Source organism: Triticum aestivum, chromosome 7B (assembly GCF_018294505.1).
Source record: "Triticum aestivum cultivar Chinese Spring chromosome 7B, IWGSC CS RefSeq v2.1, whole genome shotgun sequence".
Lineage (NCBI taxonomy): Eukaryota > Viridiplantae > Streptophyta > Magnoliopsida > Poales > Poaceae > Triticum > Triticum aestivum.
The window spans coordinates 588794771-588817141 of NC_057813.1; the positions used below are offsets into that span (position 1 = coordinate 588794771).

At 45.0% G+C, this 22371-nt stretch overlaps 1 protein-coding gene across 1 annotated transcript; it reads right to left on the reverse strand.

Moving 5' to 3' along the window:
- Positions 1–388: 388 nt before the first annotated feature.
- Positions 389–2002, reverse strand: LOC123158208 (putative ripening-related protein 4). The gene is made up of 2 exons (XM_044576289.1): positions 1850–2002; positions 389–955 (listed from the first exon to the last, which is right to left on the reverse strand). Exons 1-2 carry the CDS (start codon positions 2000–2002, stop codon positions 389–391), a joined length of 720 nt encoding a protein of 239 aa, XP_044432224.1.
- Between the last annotated feature and the right edge of the window lie 20369 nt (positions 2003–22371).

Sequence of the window (22371 nt, forward strand, 5' to 3'; positions counted from 1 at the left end):
TGACTGCACATGCCTGGCAGTCGCGCGATCGAGCGAGGTCGCATCCGCGTGGTATGAGCATCCTAAACTTATCTGGTCTTTTGTGAGTTCTTTGTGCAGGTTTTCTTTTAACCAACTGCGCCGTGCAAATAGGTGAAAATAGATTGGCCTTACACCACACAAGTTGAAGAGAAATATAAAGCAAACATGGCAAGCACATAAACTTGGGAAAATATCACATACATATAAAAGCAGTGGCTTATTTTTTTTATTTTTTTATTAGGTGGGCTTATTTAGTTAGCAGCAACTCCACCACCAACACAGACCAAACGCTGCATAATAAGTGAGGACCTCCCTCAGTCCCTCTACGTTTACGTGTAGATTAATGCGAGGTCACCATGGCATAGGCTCACACATCAGACCAAGTGACCTTGAACTCTCCAATGTCCTCGTTGAGCCCCAACGCCTTCCACACTGCCGGTGACCCGTCCACGACGTTGTTGGGGCACGGCGGCTCGAAGTTGTGCTCCGCTTCGCAGCCGTTCACCGAGTCGCACTCGTCGACGACCTTGGCCATCGCAAACCGCCCGTTCCCGTTAATGCGGATCATCTTGTTGCACCTGCGCGTGCCGTCGAGGCGCAGCCATCCCGTGGATAGAGCCACCACCAGCTCGCTGTCCTTATGGAAGCGGTTGTCACAGAAGGACTTGCCGCCGCCGTCCTCGCCCGCCGCGAAGCTGTTCAACGTCAGGATCGCCGGCGTCTCGGCCGACACAGGGGGCGAGCACTTGAACTGCGGGTAGCGGTGGCCGGCCACGCAGCAGTCCGAGCCGTGCTCCCTGTTGCATTTGCCGGCTACGCCGTGCAGGAAGCCACTGATGTGGCATTTGCCGCTGCCGCCGGGCTTTGTGGGCTTGTGCGCTCTGCTGACGGCGGACGCGGAGACGCCATGGACGTGGAGGTGGAGTGACAGGAACTGCAAGACAGCGAACACGGCCAGTAGCTTCATGTTAGCCATGCCTACCAGGCTGCATGCAGATCTGCGATTTGTACTTGTGAGGATCTGCTGATCGATCTTCTTTATATAGGACCACAATTAGCTGATGTAACCGGGCACGTCAATCAATCCGGTCTCGTTTCATCGGTTTTGCAACCCACAGCTGGTGCGTTGGTGTCTTGATGCTGGTCTTGTAATATTTGGGCACGGTAAATTTCTTGTTAAACAGCTGTTTCTTCTTTGTTGGTTTAGTGAAAGAAATCTTGGCATTCCTGTCAACCAGTAATAACCGAGGTGCAGACATTTCTCGGTATCCGAGTGAATGAGATTCCAATGTAGTATTAGCAGCCAAGTAATTGTGACTGTATGTATCACCTGCTTACTTATCTGTGGATCAGTGGATGGACTACAGGAATAATGGAATATATGTTCTCTCACTTGTCGTTTTCGCACGTTATTGGCAATTCTTTGCTCTGACCGACAAAGGTGGCAACGGCTCGCCATCTGAACAACAACACATCTGACATGTGTATGTCACTTTACATTACACCTCAACTAAGGAAGAAATATAATCAAGAGCCGGAAAAAAGAATGAAAACATGACATATTCTAGTCTTCACAGTTATTATTTTTCTTTTTCTTAAAAGAAGGATTAACTCCGGCCTTGCATATAGCCATCTTTATTACATTATTCAACAAGATTTTACAAAATAAATGCATAGATTAACCCAACGCCAACTTCCTGACGAGAATTGTCGCCCTACCTACAAGATTGATGATGTACCTTGACCGCCCGCCACGCACACCAAAAAATCCGATGGCTTCACCAAGCCACTCGCCGGCTAGCCGGAAGCACCAACCGGTCTAGCAGACCCTCAGCGTGCACCGCGTGTGCATGCTGTAGAATCCGTGGCCGCCTTTATCTGCGGCATCTTCAGGAGCAATCAATGCACTGATCTTGCCAGACCCTTCTGCTGTTGACGCCACCATGACGCCAAACAACGCCTGCCTCTTGCGCACGTCCATCGAAGGGTATCTAGCACCGAGACCCCGCCGCACCTTGCAGCCAAGACTCCCTATCGTCAATACTGTAGATGGCACGCCGCTCCACCTTGGTTACCGCACGAGAAGCATACAGAGACCTGCGCCTAGCCACCAAGCCAGACACTTATCCCTCCAGCCGGTGTACAACCCATACGATGATGCCCCATTGGGGTGTCGACGCAGGAACCTCGCCATTATCCGATCTGGAAAGCCCAAATCTGGGTTTCCCCTAGGGAACACAGGGAGCGTGAATTGCCCACAATGCCTCCAACGAGGTACCGACGCCCGCGGGCGCCGCCGTTGATGGTTCTAGCCGAGGCAGAACTAAGCTTTCGCTGGAAAATTGGCGTCCATCCCCAGCTGAACCACCAGATCGATGTCCTCCGACATAAAGCACGCCCATGGGTGACGTCTGCTGCCGGGAAACCGTATGACCGGAGCCGCACCACTGCCTGGGTGAGGATCGACGGTGGAGGGGCCCTCACCGCTGTGCTGCCAACACCGGATGACGCACACGCCCAGGACACCCACGCGGATCTCCACCGCAACCGCATCCCAAAGCCACGGCGGAGGAAGGCCGCGCCTCCGCCATCATCCCCCGCCTGGGCTTTGCCCCGTGGAGTTCCGGCGGCGGCGAGGAGAGGGGCGGCGGCTTGAAGCCCTATATCAGATCAGGAGGGAGGAGATCGGGAGGGAGGGAGTCGAGGAGAGGGGTGGCGGCGACTCGAGAAGGGAGGAGATCGGGAGCCCCTCGGGTGTCTTCTGCCGTCTTCAGAGTTATTGGGTTGCCTCACTTACCCATTGAATATCATACCCAGGAATGTTCAAACCATGAATAGTTCTAGGTACCGATGAGGAAAATTTGCTCCTCAAAGTTCAAAATCTGAGTCTTTAGATTTTGAATCAGGTACATACATGCAAATTTTGGGTGAAAATATGAAAATTTACACGTGCATGTTAGCCATGCAATCTAGCAGCATATATGACTTTTTAAAGACTTTGTAGAAACTTGTTGTGATATTTTCATTCAAAAAACCAGGGAGCGGGCCAGCTGCTTCAATATATGATGGTTTATCACTTCTTGTATTCAAGTAAAAGCACTGATGTATCTTCGGCACACCGCTGGATTATTACCTTTATTTGTTTCGACTTCTGAGTCACAACAAAAGATTGTTTATCTCACACCAATGTTGTATGAAATTATACATATATTTTAGTTGAAGCAACGAACATGCTGTCAATATCTATTAAAGAAACCGCCACAAGTCTACAACAACTCAAGCAGACAAGTATAATAAAGAAAATACCTAATCACAAGAAGATCAACTCCACTCACCTGCATGTAAGCAAGGGAAGTTCACAAGCCAAAAAAAGAAACATCAGAGTTCTTCATTTCTCGACCAGACTATCCCCTGTGCCCTTCTTGACACTGACACCCATCCATGTCTTCACGCTTAAACCTCATGTATCAGCATCTTGATCAAGGAAATTCCATCCTCAAGATTTCTTCGACCTTGTCGCTTCAGCAATATCACCCATTAATTAACAAAAGTGCACAAATAGAAAATCGCAGAAGCATGACGGAAAAACGTGCATTACTTTGTGTTTTCCATATTGTCCAACATGTTGCTCCACTAAGATTAGGCTACATGTTTTCTAGGGAAGGATGATAGTTATCCGCTAAACATATCTTCAAGTCCTACGGGTATCTTACAAAGTTCCAATACACAGTTGTGAACAATATTGAGGCGTTGTGCGACAAACTCAAACATCAAGCAGAGGCTCTCAGAGAGGTCAAGATCCGTCGTGCAGGTTGAACATGCTCGCCGATCGTTGTATCGTCTTGTTATTTTTGTTTGTCTTTGGCTTTTGAGATGTTGGCCCCGTTGGGTCTGTATCGAACCTATTTTCTTTCTTGTCGAACCAGTGTTGTAAACGATTTAAGGGCTTCAGTTCGCTAAAGCCGGGAAGCGCCCCCTTTCTAAATAAAGTTCCAGCGCACGACGGCCCGCTTTCCACATGAACTTGGCAAGAGAGCAGTCCAAAAGAAAGTGCTCAATTTTTTTCTCAGATAGAAAAGGGCAATGGTCATTCCCTGGCGAACACCATCTGATGGAATTACCCTTTGTCAATATATTGTTCTTCAAGAACAACCATTTTCACTTTCCAAAGATGTTTGTAATGCACCATCCTCACCACCCTGAGCTGGAGATATAAAGATCTCACGATGAACCTTCCACTATTCATCTTCCAAATAAATAGTGTCTTCACTGTCACTCAACCTTATATCTTGAATTTTATCAAGCAATGTTTGCCATTGCAAAGCTAACTCACCAAGCAAGGTCCTTCTGAACTAAATATATTCTCTAATCCATCTTAAAGAATCTTCTACAATGTTCTCTGCTTTAAGAAGATGATGCTATAATGTCTAGGAAATTGGAGAAACAAAGACCCTCCATCTATCCAACTATCCTCCCAAAACAAAGTCTTGCAAAAATTTCCAATTACTTTCCTTGTGTACTATTGGAAGATCTAATTCACCCCCACCAAGCTTTGTAAAAGTGAAAGCTACCAGACCCTTTCCTTATCTATGATGGAGTGTGTCTCTCCAAATAGTTTTTGTACAATATATATTGCCATGTCCCTATAGTTGATTCCATATTGAAGATCCATTAATATTTACAATGCAAGATTTGATTCAGGGTGATCAAATCTAGAATCCTGGGAAGTCCACAATCCTTGGGTAAACATACAGTGGGCCAGTTCACCAGATGGTAGATTTTCTGATAATTAGTCTCCCGCCACAACATTCTTGCTCTACAATGGTCCCAACTCTTGGCTACACCTTTAGGAACATCCAGAAATGAGAGAATATATAGAGGGACACTACTCAAGCAATCATCAACAAGAATTGCTCTGCCACCAATTGAAAGAGTGCCTCCGTTCCATCCTTGCATCTATTTCTCAATCTTCTCTTCAATATGACCCCATCGAGAAGTTCTTAATGGTTTATTGTCAATGGGCATGCCCAAATATTGGAAAGTAAATTTACCAAATGTTGTACATAAATATCTCACTATATGCATCTTTTCTATTGGTAGAATCTCCAAGGAAATAAACTTCACTCTTGTGAAAGTTTATTTTAAGCCCTAAGATTTGCTCAAGATGCAAAAGATGAGTTTCAGTTTTTATTGCACCATCAAGGTTATCCTCAAGCAAGCAAATGGTGTCATCAACATATTGTAAAATAGCAAATCCATTTTCCACCGCGTGAGCTCATGCCTTCATTCTATCCAACTTCTTATACCTTTATAATAAGCATGGCTAGACCATTAGCAATAATAGCAAATAAAACGGGTGAAAAGGGTTCTCCTTGACACCTTTGAACTGGGAAAATAATGGTCAAGTTGATCATCACTGTGATAGCAACCCTCCACCTCTCACATTTTTCATTATCTGATCACACCACTTGCCAACAAATCCCCTAGCTTGCATTAGTTTATGTAGATATGGTCATTTGACTTTGTCATATGCCTTTAAAAAGTCAATTTTCAGCAAGAGCCCACTATGTTACTTACTGCGTACTTCATGGACAACTTCATGAAGGAGAACAATTCCTTACACAATATATGTTCCTTTGACCATGATTTAGTCTCCCTCTATATACAAATCACCGTCATGAAAATCATCAAAGAGTTCCTTCAAATCCCGTTGATAACCTCCAAAAACACTCGTAAAATTTGGCAAGGAGCCCATCAGGTCCAGTTGCCATGTTGTGCTCAAAAAAGGGTCCAACTGCCTTGTTATGTTCCATCTCAAACACTATCTCTCTAGTCTATTCCATGGTGAACTCGTCAGCGAGTAATACACTATCCTCTTGAGTTAATTGTGAGCATTCAATTCCATCGATCTTAATGCTAGTAATCTCTGAAGGACCAAATAGATCCTTGTACAAATCAGTGACATGATTCAAAATTTCCTGATCTCCTTTAACTTGGATCCCATTGTCATACATCACAACAATAACATTCTTTTTTCCCTACCACTAGACTTTAATATGTAAGTATTTGACATTTTGATCTCCATCTTTCGAATCCTCTTTTGCTCTTAGTCTCCATCAAATCTCATTAGTTCTTTTTTCAACTTAGATTCTAAAAGCATCTTCTTATTCCTTTCTTCAACGCCCATACATCCAGGAAATCAGGTGTATGTATCAAGTGTGTCGTTTTGTTTCCTAATTATCAGTGGATCAGTGGATGGACTATAGGAATAATGGAATATATGTTCTCTCACTTGTCGTTTTCGCACGTTATTGGAAATTCTTTGCTCTGACTGACAAAGGTGGCAACGCCTCACCCTCTGAACAACAACACATCTGTCATCGTATGTCACTTCACATTGCACTCTCCTGATTAAATAACAACAAAAGGTATTGTCCATACGAAACTGGGATGACAGAGGAGGGGGAAAGGCAGAGGTAGTATATTATATGCAAGTGATGGCCATGTGAAGTTGGCAGGCACATCAGATACATCCTTTAATGTGGAAGCAATCTCATATCCTCTAGTACTATATTGTCCATGTGCTGCATTTCATCGGCATCTGCTTCTTACAAAAGCGAAGAAGATAATTTTTTCCTATAATGAGATTGTGGCATATATATGTGTTGAAATATCTCTACTCTTATAAAAAAATGCGAGTTGATGATGATGATGTGTCTGCCTTCGTGCAATCTATACTGTTCGATCTGGGATCTGAGGTTGGGATTGAGACTAAGATGGGTTGTGCAGAGCCAACATCCAAAACAGAGCACCAATAGTTTGGAGATTTCTCCCGCGAAGCAGATTCTTCGAGAACCCCTCCAAAATTCCTCGTTGTTGGCCCTACCCTCTCTTTCCCGGCGACCGCCGGAATTGAGTTGGGCAAGGGTCCCGCCTCCTGTATAGACTTAGTTGTAGTTAAGGTCTTAATAAATCTGATTTGGGTTGAGCTTTCCCTCGTGTCTCTCCTTCCAGATTTGGCCACCGTGCAAGCCGTCGGAGAGGGAGACATGGCGGCAGTTGCTTCCTTGTCCAAGTTCCTCACTCTCCCATCTTTCTACTCCCCATGAAAACTATCACTCAAAAACAGGGACCAGCCCATCCCCCGCACGATCAAGCACGATCTTTTCGTCTCCTCTATGCCGCACCACCCTACCGGCAATGATGGCCGCGTTCGTCCAGGCCAGCGCTCCTGGCTACCCGGCAGGAGGTCCAGCTGCCTTGCCAATGCATCAAGATGCGGGCGCTCCGCTAGCGCGGCGTGCCCAATGTACGTGTACACCAGTGCTACTTCTTGAGCTTGCATTGGTTTTTTCCTTGAAGAGAAAAGGGTGATGCAGCAAAGTAGAGATAAGTACTTCTCTTAGTTAAGAACCAAGGTATCAATCCAGTAGGAGAAACACACAAGTCACCAATGATTGCACCTACACAAACAAACAAGTACTTGCACACCAACATGATAAAAGGGTTGTCAAGCACTTAATGGTTACTTGCAAGGATGGGATCTGATAGTGATATAGATATAAAAGATAAGTAAAAGTGTAAAATAAGATAAAGGTAAATAAATTGCAACAAGGTATTTTTGGATTTCTTTATAGATGTGAAAATAATATGATAAAATATAGATCCGGGGGCCATAGTTTTCACTAGAGGGTTCTCTCTTGAAAGAAAGCATACGGTGGGTGAACAAATTACCAATTGAAAAGTGAATAATTATGATGATATCCAAGGCAATGATCATGTGTATATGCATCACATCCGTGACAAGTAGACCGACTCCTGTCTGCATCTACTACTATTACTCCATACATTGACCGCTATACAGCATGCATCTAGTGTATTAAGTTAACAAGAACGGAGTAACGCCTTAAGCAAGATGACATGATGTAGAGGGATAAATCCAATCAATATGAACCCCCATCTTTTTATCCTTAGTGGAAACAATACAAATAGGTTTCATGTCCCCTTCTGTCACTGGGATAAGCACCACAGGATTGAACCCACTACAAAGCACCTCTCCCATTGCAAGAAAAACCAATCTAGTTGGCCAAACCAAATCAATAGATCGGAGAGAAATACAAAGCTACCTTAATCATGCATAAAAGAATTCAGAGAAGACTCAAATAATATTTATAGATAATCTGATCATAAACTCACAATTCATTGGATCTCAACAAACACACCGTAAAAGAAGATTACATCGAATAGATCTCCAAGAACATCGAGGAGAATATTGTACTGAAGATCAAAGAGAGAGGAGAAGCCATCAGCTGCTAGCTATGGATCCATAGGTCTGTGGTAAACTACTCACACATTATCAAAAGAGCAGCAAGGTTGATGTAGAAGCCCTCCGTGATCGAATCCCCCTCCGGTGGAGTACCGGAAAAGGCCCCAAGCTGGAATCTCACGAGGACAGAAACTTGCGGTGGCGGAAAAGTATTTTTTGTGTGCCCTCTGGTCTACAGGGAATATTTAGGTATTTATAGAAGAAGAATTAGGGCGAGAGGTGCCATAGGGGGCCCACAAGCTTGGAGGGTGCCTCTCCCTAGGGCGTGCCCTCCGAGCTTGTGGCCACCTCGTGGCTCTTCAGGCCTGCTCCCGAAGCTTCCAGGGTGTCTTGTGGGCCAAGAAAAATCGTCAAAAAGTTTTGTTCTGTTTGATATTGATTTTCTGTAAAGACAAAAACAAGGAAAAAACAACAACTGACACTGGGCACTAGGTTCATAAGTTTCCCAAAAATAATATAAAATAGCATAATAATGCATATAAAACATCTAAGATTGATAATATAATAACATGAAACAATCAAAAATTATAGATACATTGAAGACGTATCAGCCGGCATCCGCCTCCACTGGTTGTGTCTCTCGCGCGCTCATGTGCCGCTGCTGCAGAAGAGGAGTATTCATGTGTTTATCCGGTGGCAGCGCAATCTCACCGGCACAGTGCATTGCACTTATGACTCAGCGACGATTGCCACGACACTGCTGTCGTGTTCTATCTCCTCACTTCGCCGCTGTGATTCCATCCGCTGGGAGGTACGTGCACATTTATTTCTGTTAGAGATACAACAGGCAATTCAACTCGAGGAAAAATGAAAACCAAGCAGGAGATACAATATTTTAACGTGAAAAACCCCTCCAACACGAAGGGGAAAAATCACGGGTGCCAACTAGCCAAACTTCACTATATCGGGGGAGGTTATAAATGCCGGGGATTTTCAACTGATCAACTTATCCTGTGCAGCGGCTTGGAAGAGGTATATATAACACATGTGACCTAGATCAATACTGATCCGTACGCTCCGCTCCGCTTACAAGAGAAATGCTAACTTCAGACTCGCTACACTCCGCTTCAGCCCAAGCCTACCGGCGACGAGCCTCGTTCCGCTCGCTCGTCAGAAGTTATCATTTCTCTTTATAAATGAATTTGGAGCATAACATAGCAATTTCATCCCCAATTTTCCATGCGTATGCTATTTGCTTATTTGATGAACTTCGGTCCTGCAGTAGTTTAATCAGCTCATCTTAGAGATGTACTAGGCTAATCAATTGCTAAATAATTTATAATTAATCAGGACAATTACCTGATGGGAGACAATCAGACAGGGAGAATGATTGCTTGAAGAGCCTTAGACAGTCTGCTCTAATGAGGAAATGCAAAACTAATTTCGCAACAGAAGTGATGATGGCGAGGCTCTGCCACGACAACCTTGTTCGCCTCCTTCCGTACTGCAATGAAAGCGACGAGTGGATACTCATCTATGGCTACATGCCGAGATCTCTACATATTTTGTACATATACTTGTATATTTTTTTGTTGCATATGATCAGAATTTTGGTCACAATAGACAATCAGGTTCTCTTCTTCAATTGTTTTTGAGAAAAGTATGTTTTTAGTCCCTCAACATGTTTTGGTATACGTTTGGTCCCTCAAGTCTCAAAACTAAATAAGTTTGGTCCTAAACCAGATTTTGAGCACATTGACCAGGTTTGACCACCAGAAAATCGCCCGATGAATAGTAAATTTGAAAAAAAAATTCAAAAAAATGACAAAATTTTGCTAGAGCCCGTCCGATGTCATTTCATGACAAAATTTTGATCGCACCTTGCGCATGTAAGCATATTGGACCCCAAAAAATTTCAGAATTTTTTTATTTTGTTTTGATTTTTTTTGAATTTACTATTCATCAGGCAGATTTGTTTTTGCCACGAGCTCCTCGAATGCCGAAAGAGCCTGAAATTTTGTTCGCATCTTGCGCATGTAAGCATATTCGACCCCAAATAATTTCAGATTTTTTTGAAGTTTTTTTCGAATTTACTGTTCATCGGGCGGTTTTGTGGTGGTCAAAACCGGTCAATGTGCTCAAAATCTGGTTTAGAACCAAACTTATCCGGTTTTAAGATTTGAGGGACTAAATGTATACCAAAAAATCTTGAGGGACCAAGTCTATTGAAACTTGAGGGACCAAAAACATACTTTTCTCTTGTTTTTATGTGGTCCAATACATAAGTGCAACTCATAGCTACATGGGTTAGAATTCAGAGAAAATGCACATAAAGTTCCAAATAATAGAACTGCAAATTTGAACAATACTGAGGGAGTCCTGGATTAGGGGGTGTCCGCATAGCCGAACTATCACCTTTGGCCGGACTCCTGGACTATGAAGATACAAGATTGAAGACTTCGTCCCGTGTCCGGATGGGATTTTCCTTGGCGTAGAAGGCAAGCTTGGCAATACGGATATGTAGATCTCCTACCATTGTAACCGACTCTGTGTAACCCTAACCCTCTTCGGTGCCTATATAAACCGGAGGGTTTTAGTCCGTAGGACGAACAATAACAATCATACCATAGGCTAGCTTCTAGGGTTTAGCCTCTCTGATCTCGTGGTAGATCAACTCTTGTACTACCCATATCATCAATATTAATCAAGCAGGAGTAGGGTTTTACCTCCATCGGGAGGGCCCGAACCTGGGTAAAAACATCGTGTCCCTTGTCTCCTGTTACCATCCGCCTAGACGCACAGTTCGGGACCCCCTACCCGAGATCCACCGGTTTTGACACCGACATTGGTGCTTTCATTGAGAGTTCCTCTGTGTCGTCATCTTTAGGCCCGATGGCTCCTCCGATCATCAACCACGATGTGGTCCAAGGTGAGACTTTTCTCCCCGGACAGATCTTCGTATTCGGCGGCTTTGCACTGCGGGCCAATTTGCTTGGCCATATGGAGCAGATTGAAAGCTACGCCCTAGCCATTAGGTCAGATTTGGAAGTTTGAACTATACGGCTGACGTCCGCGGAGACTTGATCTTCGACGGGTTTGAGCCACAGCCAAGCGCGCCGCACTGTCACGAGGGGCATGATCTAGCTCTGCCGCCGGAAAGTGCCCTGGAGGCCGCACAAGTGTCCGCTCCGACCCTTAGCTCGGAGCCGACTGCGCCGATCGAGGACGGGTGGCTGGACACCGCCTCGGGGGCTGCTATCTCTATGGCGATTGAGCCGAACACCAACCCTGTCCTTTGCGAAGCTCGTGACTCTAAGGTGCGGACCCCTCTCCGGACTCCGAACCTTCCGCGCCCCTGCCAATCAAATCCGATTGGGCGCCGATCATGGAGTTCACTGCCGCGGACATCTTTCAGCACTCGCCCTTTGGCGACATCCTGAATTCGCTAAAGTCGCTCTCTTTATCAGGAGAGCCCTGCCCGGATTATGGTCAGGAAGGTTGGGATGCGGACGAAGAAATTCAAAGCCCACCCACCACCCACTTCGTAGCCACTGTCGATGATTTAACCGACATGCTCGACTTCGACTCCGAAGACATCGACGGTATGGACGTTGATGCAAGAGACGACCAAGAACCAGCGCCTACAGGGCACTGGAAGGCCACCTCGTCATACGACATATACATGGTGGACATCCCAAAAGATGGGAATGGCGATGGAACAACGGAGGATGATCCCTCCAAGAAACAGCCTAAGCGTCAGCGCCAGCGGCGCCGCTCTAAATCCCGCCACAGCAAAAACGGTGATTTCGGCACATGAGACAATAACACCACGAAAAGTGCCGAAGACGACCCCCTCCAGCAGGATTCAGCGCAGGAGGACGGAGAAACCAGCCCTCATGAGAAAGCGGCAAACAGAGAGGTAGAGGACGATAATTACATGCCTCCCTCCGAAGACGAGGCAAGCCTCGACGACGACGAATTTGTCGTGCCTGAGGATCCCATCGAACAGGAGCATTTCAAACGCAGGCTTATGGCCACGGCAAGCAGCCTCAAGAAAAAGCAGCAACACCTTAGAGCTGACCAAGACTTGCTAGCTGACAGATGGACTGAAGTCCTTGCGGCCGAAGAGTATGAACTCGAACGACCCTCCAAGAGCTACCCAAAACGCAGGCTGCTACCCCGATTAGAGGAGGAAGCACCCAAGCCTACATCACCAGCACATGATGCGGCCGACCGGCCACCTCGTGGCCGCGACAGAGAGGCCTCTCGGCCCTCCACTCAAGCTGCACCCCGACATCGCTCAAAAAGTGCCAAGGCACGGGGAAACACGCCAGACCTGCGAGATATATTGGAGGACAAGGCAAGGCAAACAAGATCGATCTACGGATCACGTGGGCGCCCTCACTACATGTGACAATAACCGTCATGCCGGATACAGCAAATCCGGCCGAGCCGAACATAGCAGACAAAGCTCATTTGAGCTACGTCGTGATATAGCCCAGTACAGGGGCGCCGCACACCCACTATGCTTCACAGATGAAGTAATGGATCATCAAATCCCCGAGGGTTTCAAACCCGTAAACATCGAATCATACGACGGCACAACAGATCCTGCGGTATGGATCAAGGACTACCTCCTTCATATTCACATGGCCCGTGGCGATGATCTACACGCCATCAAATACCTCCCACTCAAGCTTAAAGGACCAGTTCGGCATTGTCTTAACAGCTTGCCAGCGGAGTCAATTGGTTGTTGGGAAGACCTGGAAGCCGCATTCCTTGACAATTTCCAGGGCACCTATGTGCGGCCACCAGACGCTGATGACCTAAGCCACATAATTCAGCAGCCAGAGGAATCGGCCAGACAATTATGGACACGGTTCCTAACCAAGAAAAATCAAATCGTCATCTGTTCGGGTGCAGAGGCCCTTGCAGCCTTCAAACATAACATCCGTGACGAGTGGCTTGCCCGGCACCTAGGACAGGAAAAGCCGAAATCCATGGCAACCCTCACAACACTCATGACCTGCTTTTGCGCGGGAGAGGACAACTGGCTAGCTCGTAGTAAAAACATGACCAAGAGCCCTGGTAATTCGGATACCAATGACAGCAACGGCAGGTCGCGTTGCAACAAGCATAAGCGTCGCATTAACAGCGATAATGCTGAGGATACGGCAGTCAATGCCGGATTCAGAGGCTCTAAATCCGGTCAGCGAAAAAAGCCATTCAAAAAAAATACTCCGGGCCCATCCAATTTGGACCGAATACTCGATCGCTCGTGCCAGATACACGGCACCCCCAAAAAACCAGCCAACCACACCAACAGGGATTGTTGGGTGTTCAAGCAGGCAGGCAAGTAAAATGCTGAAAACAATGACAAGGGGCTGCATAGCAATGACGAGGAGGGGCCCCGGCAGCCGAACAATAGAGGACAGAAGGGCTTCCCCCTACAAGTGCGGACGGTGAACATGATATACGTAACCCACATACCAAAAAGGGAGCGGAAGCGTGCACTAAGGGACGTATATGCGATGGAGCCAGTCGCCCCAAAATTCAATCTGTGGTCCTCCTGCCCGATCACTTTTGATCAAAGGGACCACCCCACTAGCATCCGCCATGGCGGATTCGCCGCATTGGTTTTAGACCCAAGCGTTGACGGATTTCACCTCACTAGAGTCATGATGGACGGCGGTGTTGGGGAACATAGTAATTTCAAAAAAATTCCTACGCACACGCAAGATCATGGTGATGGCATAGCAACGAGAGGGGAGAGTGTTGTCCACGTACCCTCGTAGACCGTAAGCGGAAGCGTTAGCACAACGCGGTTGATGTAGTCGTATGTCTTCACGATCCGACCGATCCAAGTACCGAAACTACGGCACCTCCGGGTTCTAGCACACGTTCAGCTCGATGACGTCCCTCGAACTCCGATCCAGCCGAGTGTGGAGGGAAAAGTTCCGTCAGCACGACGGCGTGGTGACGATCTTGATGTACTACCAACGCAGGACTTCGCTTAAGCACCGCTACGATATTATCAAGGTGGATTATGGTGGAGGGGGGCACCACACACGGCTAAGAGATCCAAGGGATCAATTGTTGCTGTGCCTAGAGGTGCCCCCCTGCCCCTGTATATAAAGGAGCAATGGGGAGGGGGCGGCCGGCCTAGTAGGGGCGCGCCAAGGGGAGTCCTACTCCCACCGGGAGTAGGACTCCGTCCTTCCTTGTTGGAGTAGGAAAAGGGCGGAAAGAGGGGGAGAGGAGGAAGGAAAAGGGGGCCGCACCCCTTGTCCAATTCGGACCAGAGGGGGGCTGCGCGCCTCCTTCCTTCCGGCCTCTCTCCTCTATTCCCGTATGGCCCAATAAGGCCCATATACTCCCCGGCGAATTCCCGTAACTCTCCGATACTCCGAAAAATACCCGAATCACTCGGAACCTTTCCGAACTCCGAATATAGTCGTCCAATATATCGATCTTTATGTCTCTGACCATTTCGAGACTCCTCGTCATGTCCCCGATCTCATCCGGGACTCCGAACTCCTTCGGTACATCAAAACTCATAAACTCATAATATAACTGTCATCGAAACCTTAAGCGTGCGGACCCTACGGGTTCGAGAACAATGTAGACATGACCTAGAACTATTCTAGGTCAATAACCAATAGCGGAACCTGGATGCTCATATTGGCTCCCACATATTCTACGAAGATCTTTATCGGTCAAACCGCATAACAACATACGTTGTTCCCTTTGTCATCGGTATGTTAATCGCCCGAGATTCGATCGTCGGTATCCAATACCTAGTTCAATCTCGTTACCGGCAAGTCTCTTTACTCGTTACGTAATGCATCATTCCGTAACTAACTCATTAGTCACATTGCTTGCAAGGCTTATAGTGATGTGCATTACCGAGAGGGCCCAGAGATACTTCTCCGACAATCGGAGTGACAAAACCTAATCTCGAAATACGCCAACCCAACATGTACCTTTGGAGACACCTGTAGTACTCCTTTATAATCACCCAGTTAGGTTGTGATGTTTGGTAGCACCCAAAGTGTTCCTCCGGTAAACGGGAGTTGCATAATCTCATAGTTACAGGAACATGTATAAGTCATGAAGAAAGCAATAGCAACATACTAAACGATCAAGTGCTAGGCTAACGGAATGGGTCATGTCAATCACATCATTCTCCTAATGATGTGATCCCATTAATCAAATGACAGCTCTTTTGTCCATGGCTAGGAAACTTAACCATCTTTGATTCAACGAGCTAGTCAAGTAGAGGCATACTAGTGACACTATGTTTGTCTATGTATTCATACATGTATTATGTTTCCGGTTAATACAACTCTAGCATGAATAACAAACATTTATCATGATATAAGGAAATAAATAATAACTTTATTATTGCCTCTAGGGCATATTTCCTTCAGTCTCCCACTTGCACTAGAGTCAATAATCTAGTTCACATCGCCATGTGATTTAACACTAATATTCACATCTGTATGTGATTAATACCCATAGTTCACATCGTCATGTGATCAACACCCAAAGGGTTTACTAGAGTCAATAATCTAGTTCACATCGCTATGTGATTAACACCCAAAGAGTACTAAGGTATGATCATGTTTTGCTTGTGAGAGAAGCTTAATCAACGGGTCTGTCATATTCAGAGCCGTATGTATTTCGCAAATATTCTATGTCCACAATGCTCTGCACATAGCTACTCTAGCTAATTGCTCCCACTTTCAATATGTATCCAGATTGAGACTTAGAGTCATCTGGATTGGTGTAAAAGCTTGCATCATTGTAACTTTAATGACGGGCTCTTTTATCACCTCCATAATCGAGAAACATCTCATTAGTCCTCACTAAGGATATTCTTGACCCATGTCCAGTGATCTACTTATTAGATCAAAATTGTATTCCTTTGCCAAACACAGAGCAAGGTATACAATAGGTCTGGTTCACAGCATAGCATACTTTATAGAACCTATGACTGAGGCATAGGGAATGACTTTTCATTCTCTTTCTATTTTCTGCAATGGTCGGGTCTTGAGTCTTACTCAACTTCACACCTTGTAACACAGGCAAGAACTCCTTCTTTGGATGTTCCATTTTGAACTATTTCAAAAATTTATCAAGGTATGTACTCATGGAAAAATCTAATCAAGCGTCTTGATCTATCTATATAGATCTTGATGCTCAATGTGTAAGCAGCTTCACCGAGGTCTTGCTTTGAAAAACTCTTATTCAAGTATCCTTTCATGCTATCCAGAATTTCCATATCATTTCCAATTAACAATATGTCGTCCACATATAATATTAGAAATGCTACAGAGCTCCCACTCACTTTCTTGTAAATACAGGCTTCTTCAAAAGTCTGTATAAAACCATATGCTTTGATCAACTCATCAAAGCATATATTCCAACTCCGAGATGCTTGCACCAGTCCATAGATGGATCGCTGGAGCTTGCACAATTTGTTATCACCTTTAGGATTGACAAAACCTTCTGGTTGCATCATATACAACTCTTCTTTAAGAAAACCTTTAAGGAATGCAGTTTTGTTTATCCATTTGCCAGATTTCATAAAATGCGGCAATTGCTAACATGATTCAGACAGACTTAAGCATAGATACGAGTGAAAAACTCTCATCGTAGTCAACACCTTGAACTTGTCGAAAACCTTTTGCGACAATTCTAGCTTTGTAGATAGTAACACTATCAGCGTCCGTCTTCCTCTTGAAGATCCATTTAATCTCAATGTCTCGCTGATCATTGGGCAAGTCAATCAAAGTCCATACTTTGTTTTCATACATGGATCTTATCTCAGAAGTCATGGCCTCAAGCCATTTTGCGGAATCTGGGCTCACCATCGCTTCTTCATAGTTCGTAGGTTCGTCATGGTCTAGTAACATAACTTCCAGAACAGGATTACCGTACCACTCTGGTGCGGGTCTTACTCTGTAAGACCTACGAGATTCTGTAGTAACTTAATCTGAAGTTTCATGATCATCATCATTAACTTCCTCACTAATTGGTGTAGTAGTCACAGGAACTGATTTCTGTGATGAACTACTTTCCAATTTGGGAGAAGGTACAATTATCTTATCAAGTTCTACTTTCCTCCCACTCACTTCTTTCGAGAGAAACTCCTTCTCTAGAAAGGATCCAAATTAGCAACGAATCTTGCTTTCGGATCTGTGATAGAAGGTGTACCCAATAGTTACCTTTGGGTATTCTATGAAGACGCACTTCTCTGATTTGGGTTCGAGCTTATCAGGTGAAAACTTTTTCACATAAGCATCGCAGCCCCAAACTTTAAGAAATGACAACTTTGGTTTCTCGCCAAACCACAGTTCATAAGGCGTCGTCTCAACGGATTTTGATGGTGCCCTATTTAAAGTGAATGCAGCTGTCTCTAATGCATAACCCCAAAACGAAAGCGATAAACCGATAAGAGACATCATAGATCGCACCATATCCAATAAAGTGCGCTTACGACGTTCGGACACACCATAACGTTGTGGTGTTCCAGGTGGCGTGAGCTGTGAAACTATTCCACATTGTTTTAATTGAAGACCAAACTCGTAACTCAAATATTCGTCTCCGCGATCAGATCGCAGAAACTTTATTTTCTTGTTACGATGATTTTTCCACTTCACTCTGAAATTCTTTGAACCTTTCAACTATTTCAGACTTATGTTTCATCAAGTAGATATACCCATATCTGCTCAAATCATCTTGTGAAGGTCAGAAAATAACGATACTTGCCACGAGCATCAACACTCATTGGATCGCATACATCGGTATGTATTATTTCCAATAAGTCAGTAGCTTGTTCCATTGTTCCGGAGAACGGAGTTTTATTCATCTTGCCCAAAAGGCACGGTTCGCAAGCATCAAATGATTCATAACCAAGTGATTCCAAAAATCCATCGTTATGGAGTTTCTTCATGCGCTTTACACCGATATGACCCAAACGGCAGTGCCACAAACAAGTTGCACTATCATTATTAACTTTCATCTTTTGGCATCAATATTATGAATATGTGTATCACTACGATCGAGATCCAACAAACTATGTTCATTGGGTGTATGACCATCGAAGGTCTTATTCATGTAAACAGAACAACAATTATTCTCCGACTTTAAATGAATAACCGTATTGCAATAAACATGATCAAATCATATTCATGCTCAACGCAAATGCCAAATAACATTTATTTAGGTTTAACACTAATCCCGAAAGTATAGGGAGTGTGCGATGATGATCATATCAATCTTGGAACTACTTCCAACACTCATCGTCACTTCCCCTTCAACTAGTCTCTGTTTATTCTGTAACTCCTGTTTCGAGTTACTAATCTTAGCAACCGAACAAGTATCAAATACTCAGGGGCTACTATAAACACTAGTAAGGCACACATCAATAACCTGTATATCAAATATACCCTTGTTCACTTTGCCATCCTTCTTATCCACCAAATATTCAGGGCATTTCCGCTTCCAGTGACCATTTCCTTTGCAGTGTAAGCACTCAGTTTCAGGCTTTGGTTTAGCTTTGGGCTTCTTCGTGGGAGTGACAACTTTCTTGTCATTCTACTTGAAGTTCCCCTTTCTTTCCCTTTGCCCTTTTCTTGAAACTAGTGATCTTGTCAACCATCAACACTTGATGCTCTTTCTTGATTTCTACCTTCGTCGATTTCAACATCACGAAGAGATCGGGAATCATTTTCGTCATCCCTTGCATACTATAGTTCATCACAAAGTTCTACTAACTTGGTGATGGTGACTAGAGAACTCTGTCAATCACTATCTTATCTGGAGGATTAACTCCCACTTGATTCAAGCGATTGAAGTACCCAGACAATCTGAGCACATGCTCACTAGTTGAGCGATTCTCCTCCATCTTTTAGCTAAAGAACTTGTTGGAGACTTCATATCTCTCAACTCGGGTATTTTCTTAAAATATTAACTTCAACTCCTGGAACATCTCATATGGTCCATGACGTTCAAAACGTCTTTGAAGTCCCGATTCTAAGCCGTTAAGCATGGTGCACTAAACTATCAAGTAGTCATCATATTGAGCTAGCCAAACGTTCATAACGTCTGCATCTGCTCCTGCAATAGGTCTGTCACCTAGAGGTGCATTAAGGACATAATTCTTTTGTGCAGCAATGAGGATAAACCTCAGATCACGGATCCAATCCGCATCATTGCTACTAACATCTTTCAACACAATTTTCTCTAGGAACATATCAAAATAAACATATGAAAGCAACAACGCGAGCTATTGATCTATAACATAATTTTCAAAATACTACCAGGACTAAGTTCATGATAAATTTAAGTTCAATTAATCATATTACTTAAGAACTCCGACTTAGACAAACATCTCTCTAGTCATCTAAGTGATTACGTGATCCAAATCAACTAAACCATGTCCGATCATCACGTGAGATGGAGTAATTTCAATGGTGAACATCACTATGTTGATCATATCTACTATATGATTCACGCTCGACCTTTCGGTCTCCGTGTTCCGAGGCCATATCTGTATATGCTAGGCTCGTCAAGTTTAACCTGAGTATTCCGCGTGTGCAACTGTTTTGCACCCGTTGTATTTGAACGTAGAGCCTATCACACCCGATCATCACGTGGTGTCTCAGCACGAAGAACTTTCACAATGCTGCATACTTAGGGAGAACACTTCTTGATAATTAGTGAGAGATCATCTTAAAATGCTACCGTCAAACAAAACAGAATAAGATGTATAACAGATAAACATCATATGCAATCAAAATATGTGACATGATATGGCCATGATCATCTTGCGTCTTTGATCTCCATCTCCAAAGTACTGTCATGATCTCTATCGTTACCGGCACGACACCATGATCTTCATCATCTTGATCTATATCAATGTGTCGTTACATGGTCGTCTCGCCAACTATTGCTCTTGCAACTATTGCTATCGCATAGCGATAAAGTAAAGCAATTATTTGGCACTTGCATCTTATGCAACAAAGAGACAACCATAGGGCTTCTGCCAGTTGCCGATAACTTCAACAAAACATGATCATCTCATACAACAACTTATATCTCATCACGTCTTGACCATATCACATCACAACATGCCCTGCAAAAACAAGTTAGACGTCCTCTACTTTGTTGTTGCAAGTTTTACGTGGCTGCTACGGGCTGAGCAAGAACCGTTCTTACCTACGCATCAAAACCACAACGATAGTTCGTCAAGTTGGTGCTGTTTTAACCTTCGCAAGGACCGGGCGTAGCCACACTCGATTCAGCTAAAGTGAGAGAGACAGACACCCGCCAGCCACCTTTAAGCACAAGTGCTCGTAACAGTGAAACCAATCTCGCGTAAGCGTACGCGTAATGTCGGTCCGGGCCGCTTCATCTCACAATACCGCCGAACCAAAGTATGACATGCTGGTAAGCAGTATGACTTGTATCGCCCACAACTCACTTGTGTTCTACTCGTGCATATAACATCAATGCATAAAACCTAGGCTCGGATGCCACTGTTGGGGAACGTAGTAATTTCAAAAAAATTCCTACGCACACGCAAGATCATGGTGATGGCATAGCAACGAAAGGGGAGAGTGTTGTCCATGTACCCTCGTAGACCATAAGCAGAAGCGTTAGCACAACGCGGTTGATGTAGTCGTACATCTTCACGATCCGACCGGTCCAAGTACCGAAACTACGGCACCTCCGAGTTCTAGCACACGTTCAGCTCGATGACGTCCCTCGAACTTCGATCCAGCCGAGTGCCGAGGGAAAAGTTCCGTCAGCACGACAGCGTGGTGACGATCTTGATGTACTACCGACGCAGGGCTTCGCCTAAGCACCGCTACGATATTATCGAGGTGGATTATGGTGGAGGGGGGCACCGCACACGGCTAAGAGATCCAAGGGATCAATTGTTGTTGTGCCTAGAGGTGCCCCCCTGCCCCCGTATATAAAGGAGCAAGGGGGGAGGGGGCGGCCGGCCTAGTAGGAGCGCGCCAAGGGGAGTCCTACTCCCACCGGGAGTAGGACTCCCTCCTTCCTTGTTGGAGTAGGAAAAGGGGGGGAAGGAGGGGGAGAGGAGGAAGGAAAAGGGGGCCGCACCCCTTGTCCAATTCGGACCAGAGGGGGGCTGCGCGCCTCCTTCCTTCCGGCATCTCTCCTCTATTCCCGTATGGCCCAATAAGGCCCATATACTCCCCGGCGAATTCCCGTAACTCTCCGGTACTCCGAAAAATACCCGAATCACTCGGAACCTTTCCGAACTCCGAATATAGTCGTCCAATATATGGATCTTTACGTCTCAACCATTTCGAGACTCCTCGTCATGTCCCCGATCTCATCCGGGACTCCGAACTCCTTCGGTACATCAAAACTCATAAACTCATAATATAACTGTCATCGAAACCTTAAGCGTGCGGACCCTACGGGTTCGAGAACAATGTAGACATGACCTAGAACTATTATCGGTCAATAACCAATAGCGGAACCTGGATGCTCATATTGGCTCCCACATATTCTACGAAGATCTTTATCGGTCAAACCGCATAACAACATACGTTGTTCCCTTTGTCATCGGTATGTTAATTGCCCGAGATTCGATCGTCGGTATCCAATACCTAGTTCAATCTCGTTACCGGCAAGTCTCTTTACTCATTACGTAATGCATCATTCCGTAACTAACTCATTAGTCACATTGCTTGCAAGGCTTATAGTGATGTGCATTACCGAGAGGGCCCAGAGATACCTCTCCGACAATCGGAGTGACAAAACCTAATCTCGAAATACGCCAACCCAACATGTACCTTTGGAGACACCTGTAGTACTCCTTTATAATCACCCAGTTACGTTGTGACGTTTGGTAGCACCCAAAGTGTTCCTCCGGTAAACGGGAGTTGCATAATCTCATAGTTACAGGAACATGTATAAGTCATGAAGAAAGCAATAGCAACATACTAAACGATCAAGTGCTAGGCTAACGGAATGGGTCATGTCAATCACATCATTCTCCTAATGATGTGATCCCGTTAATCAAATGACAACTCTTTTGT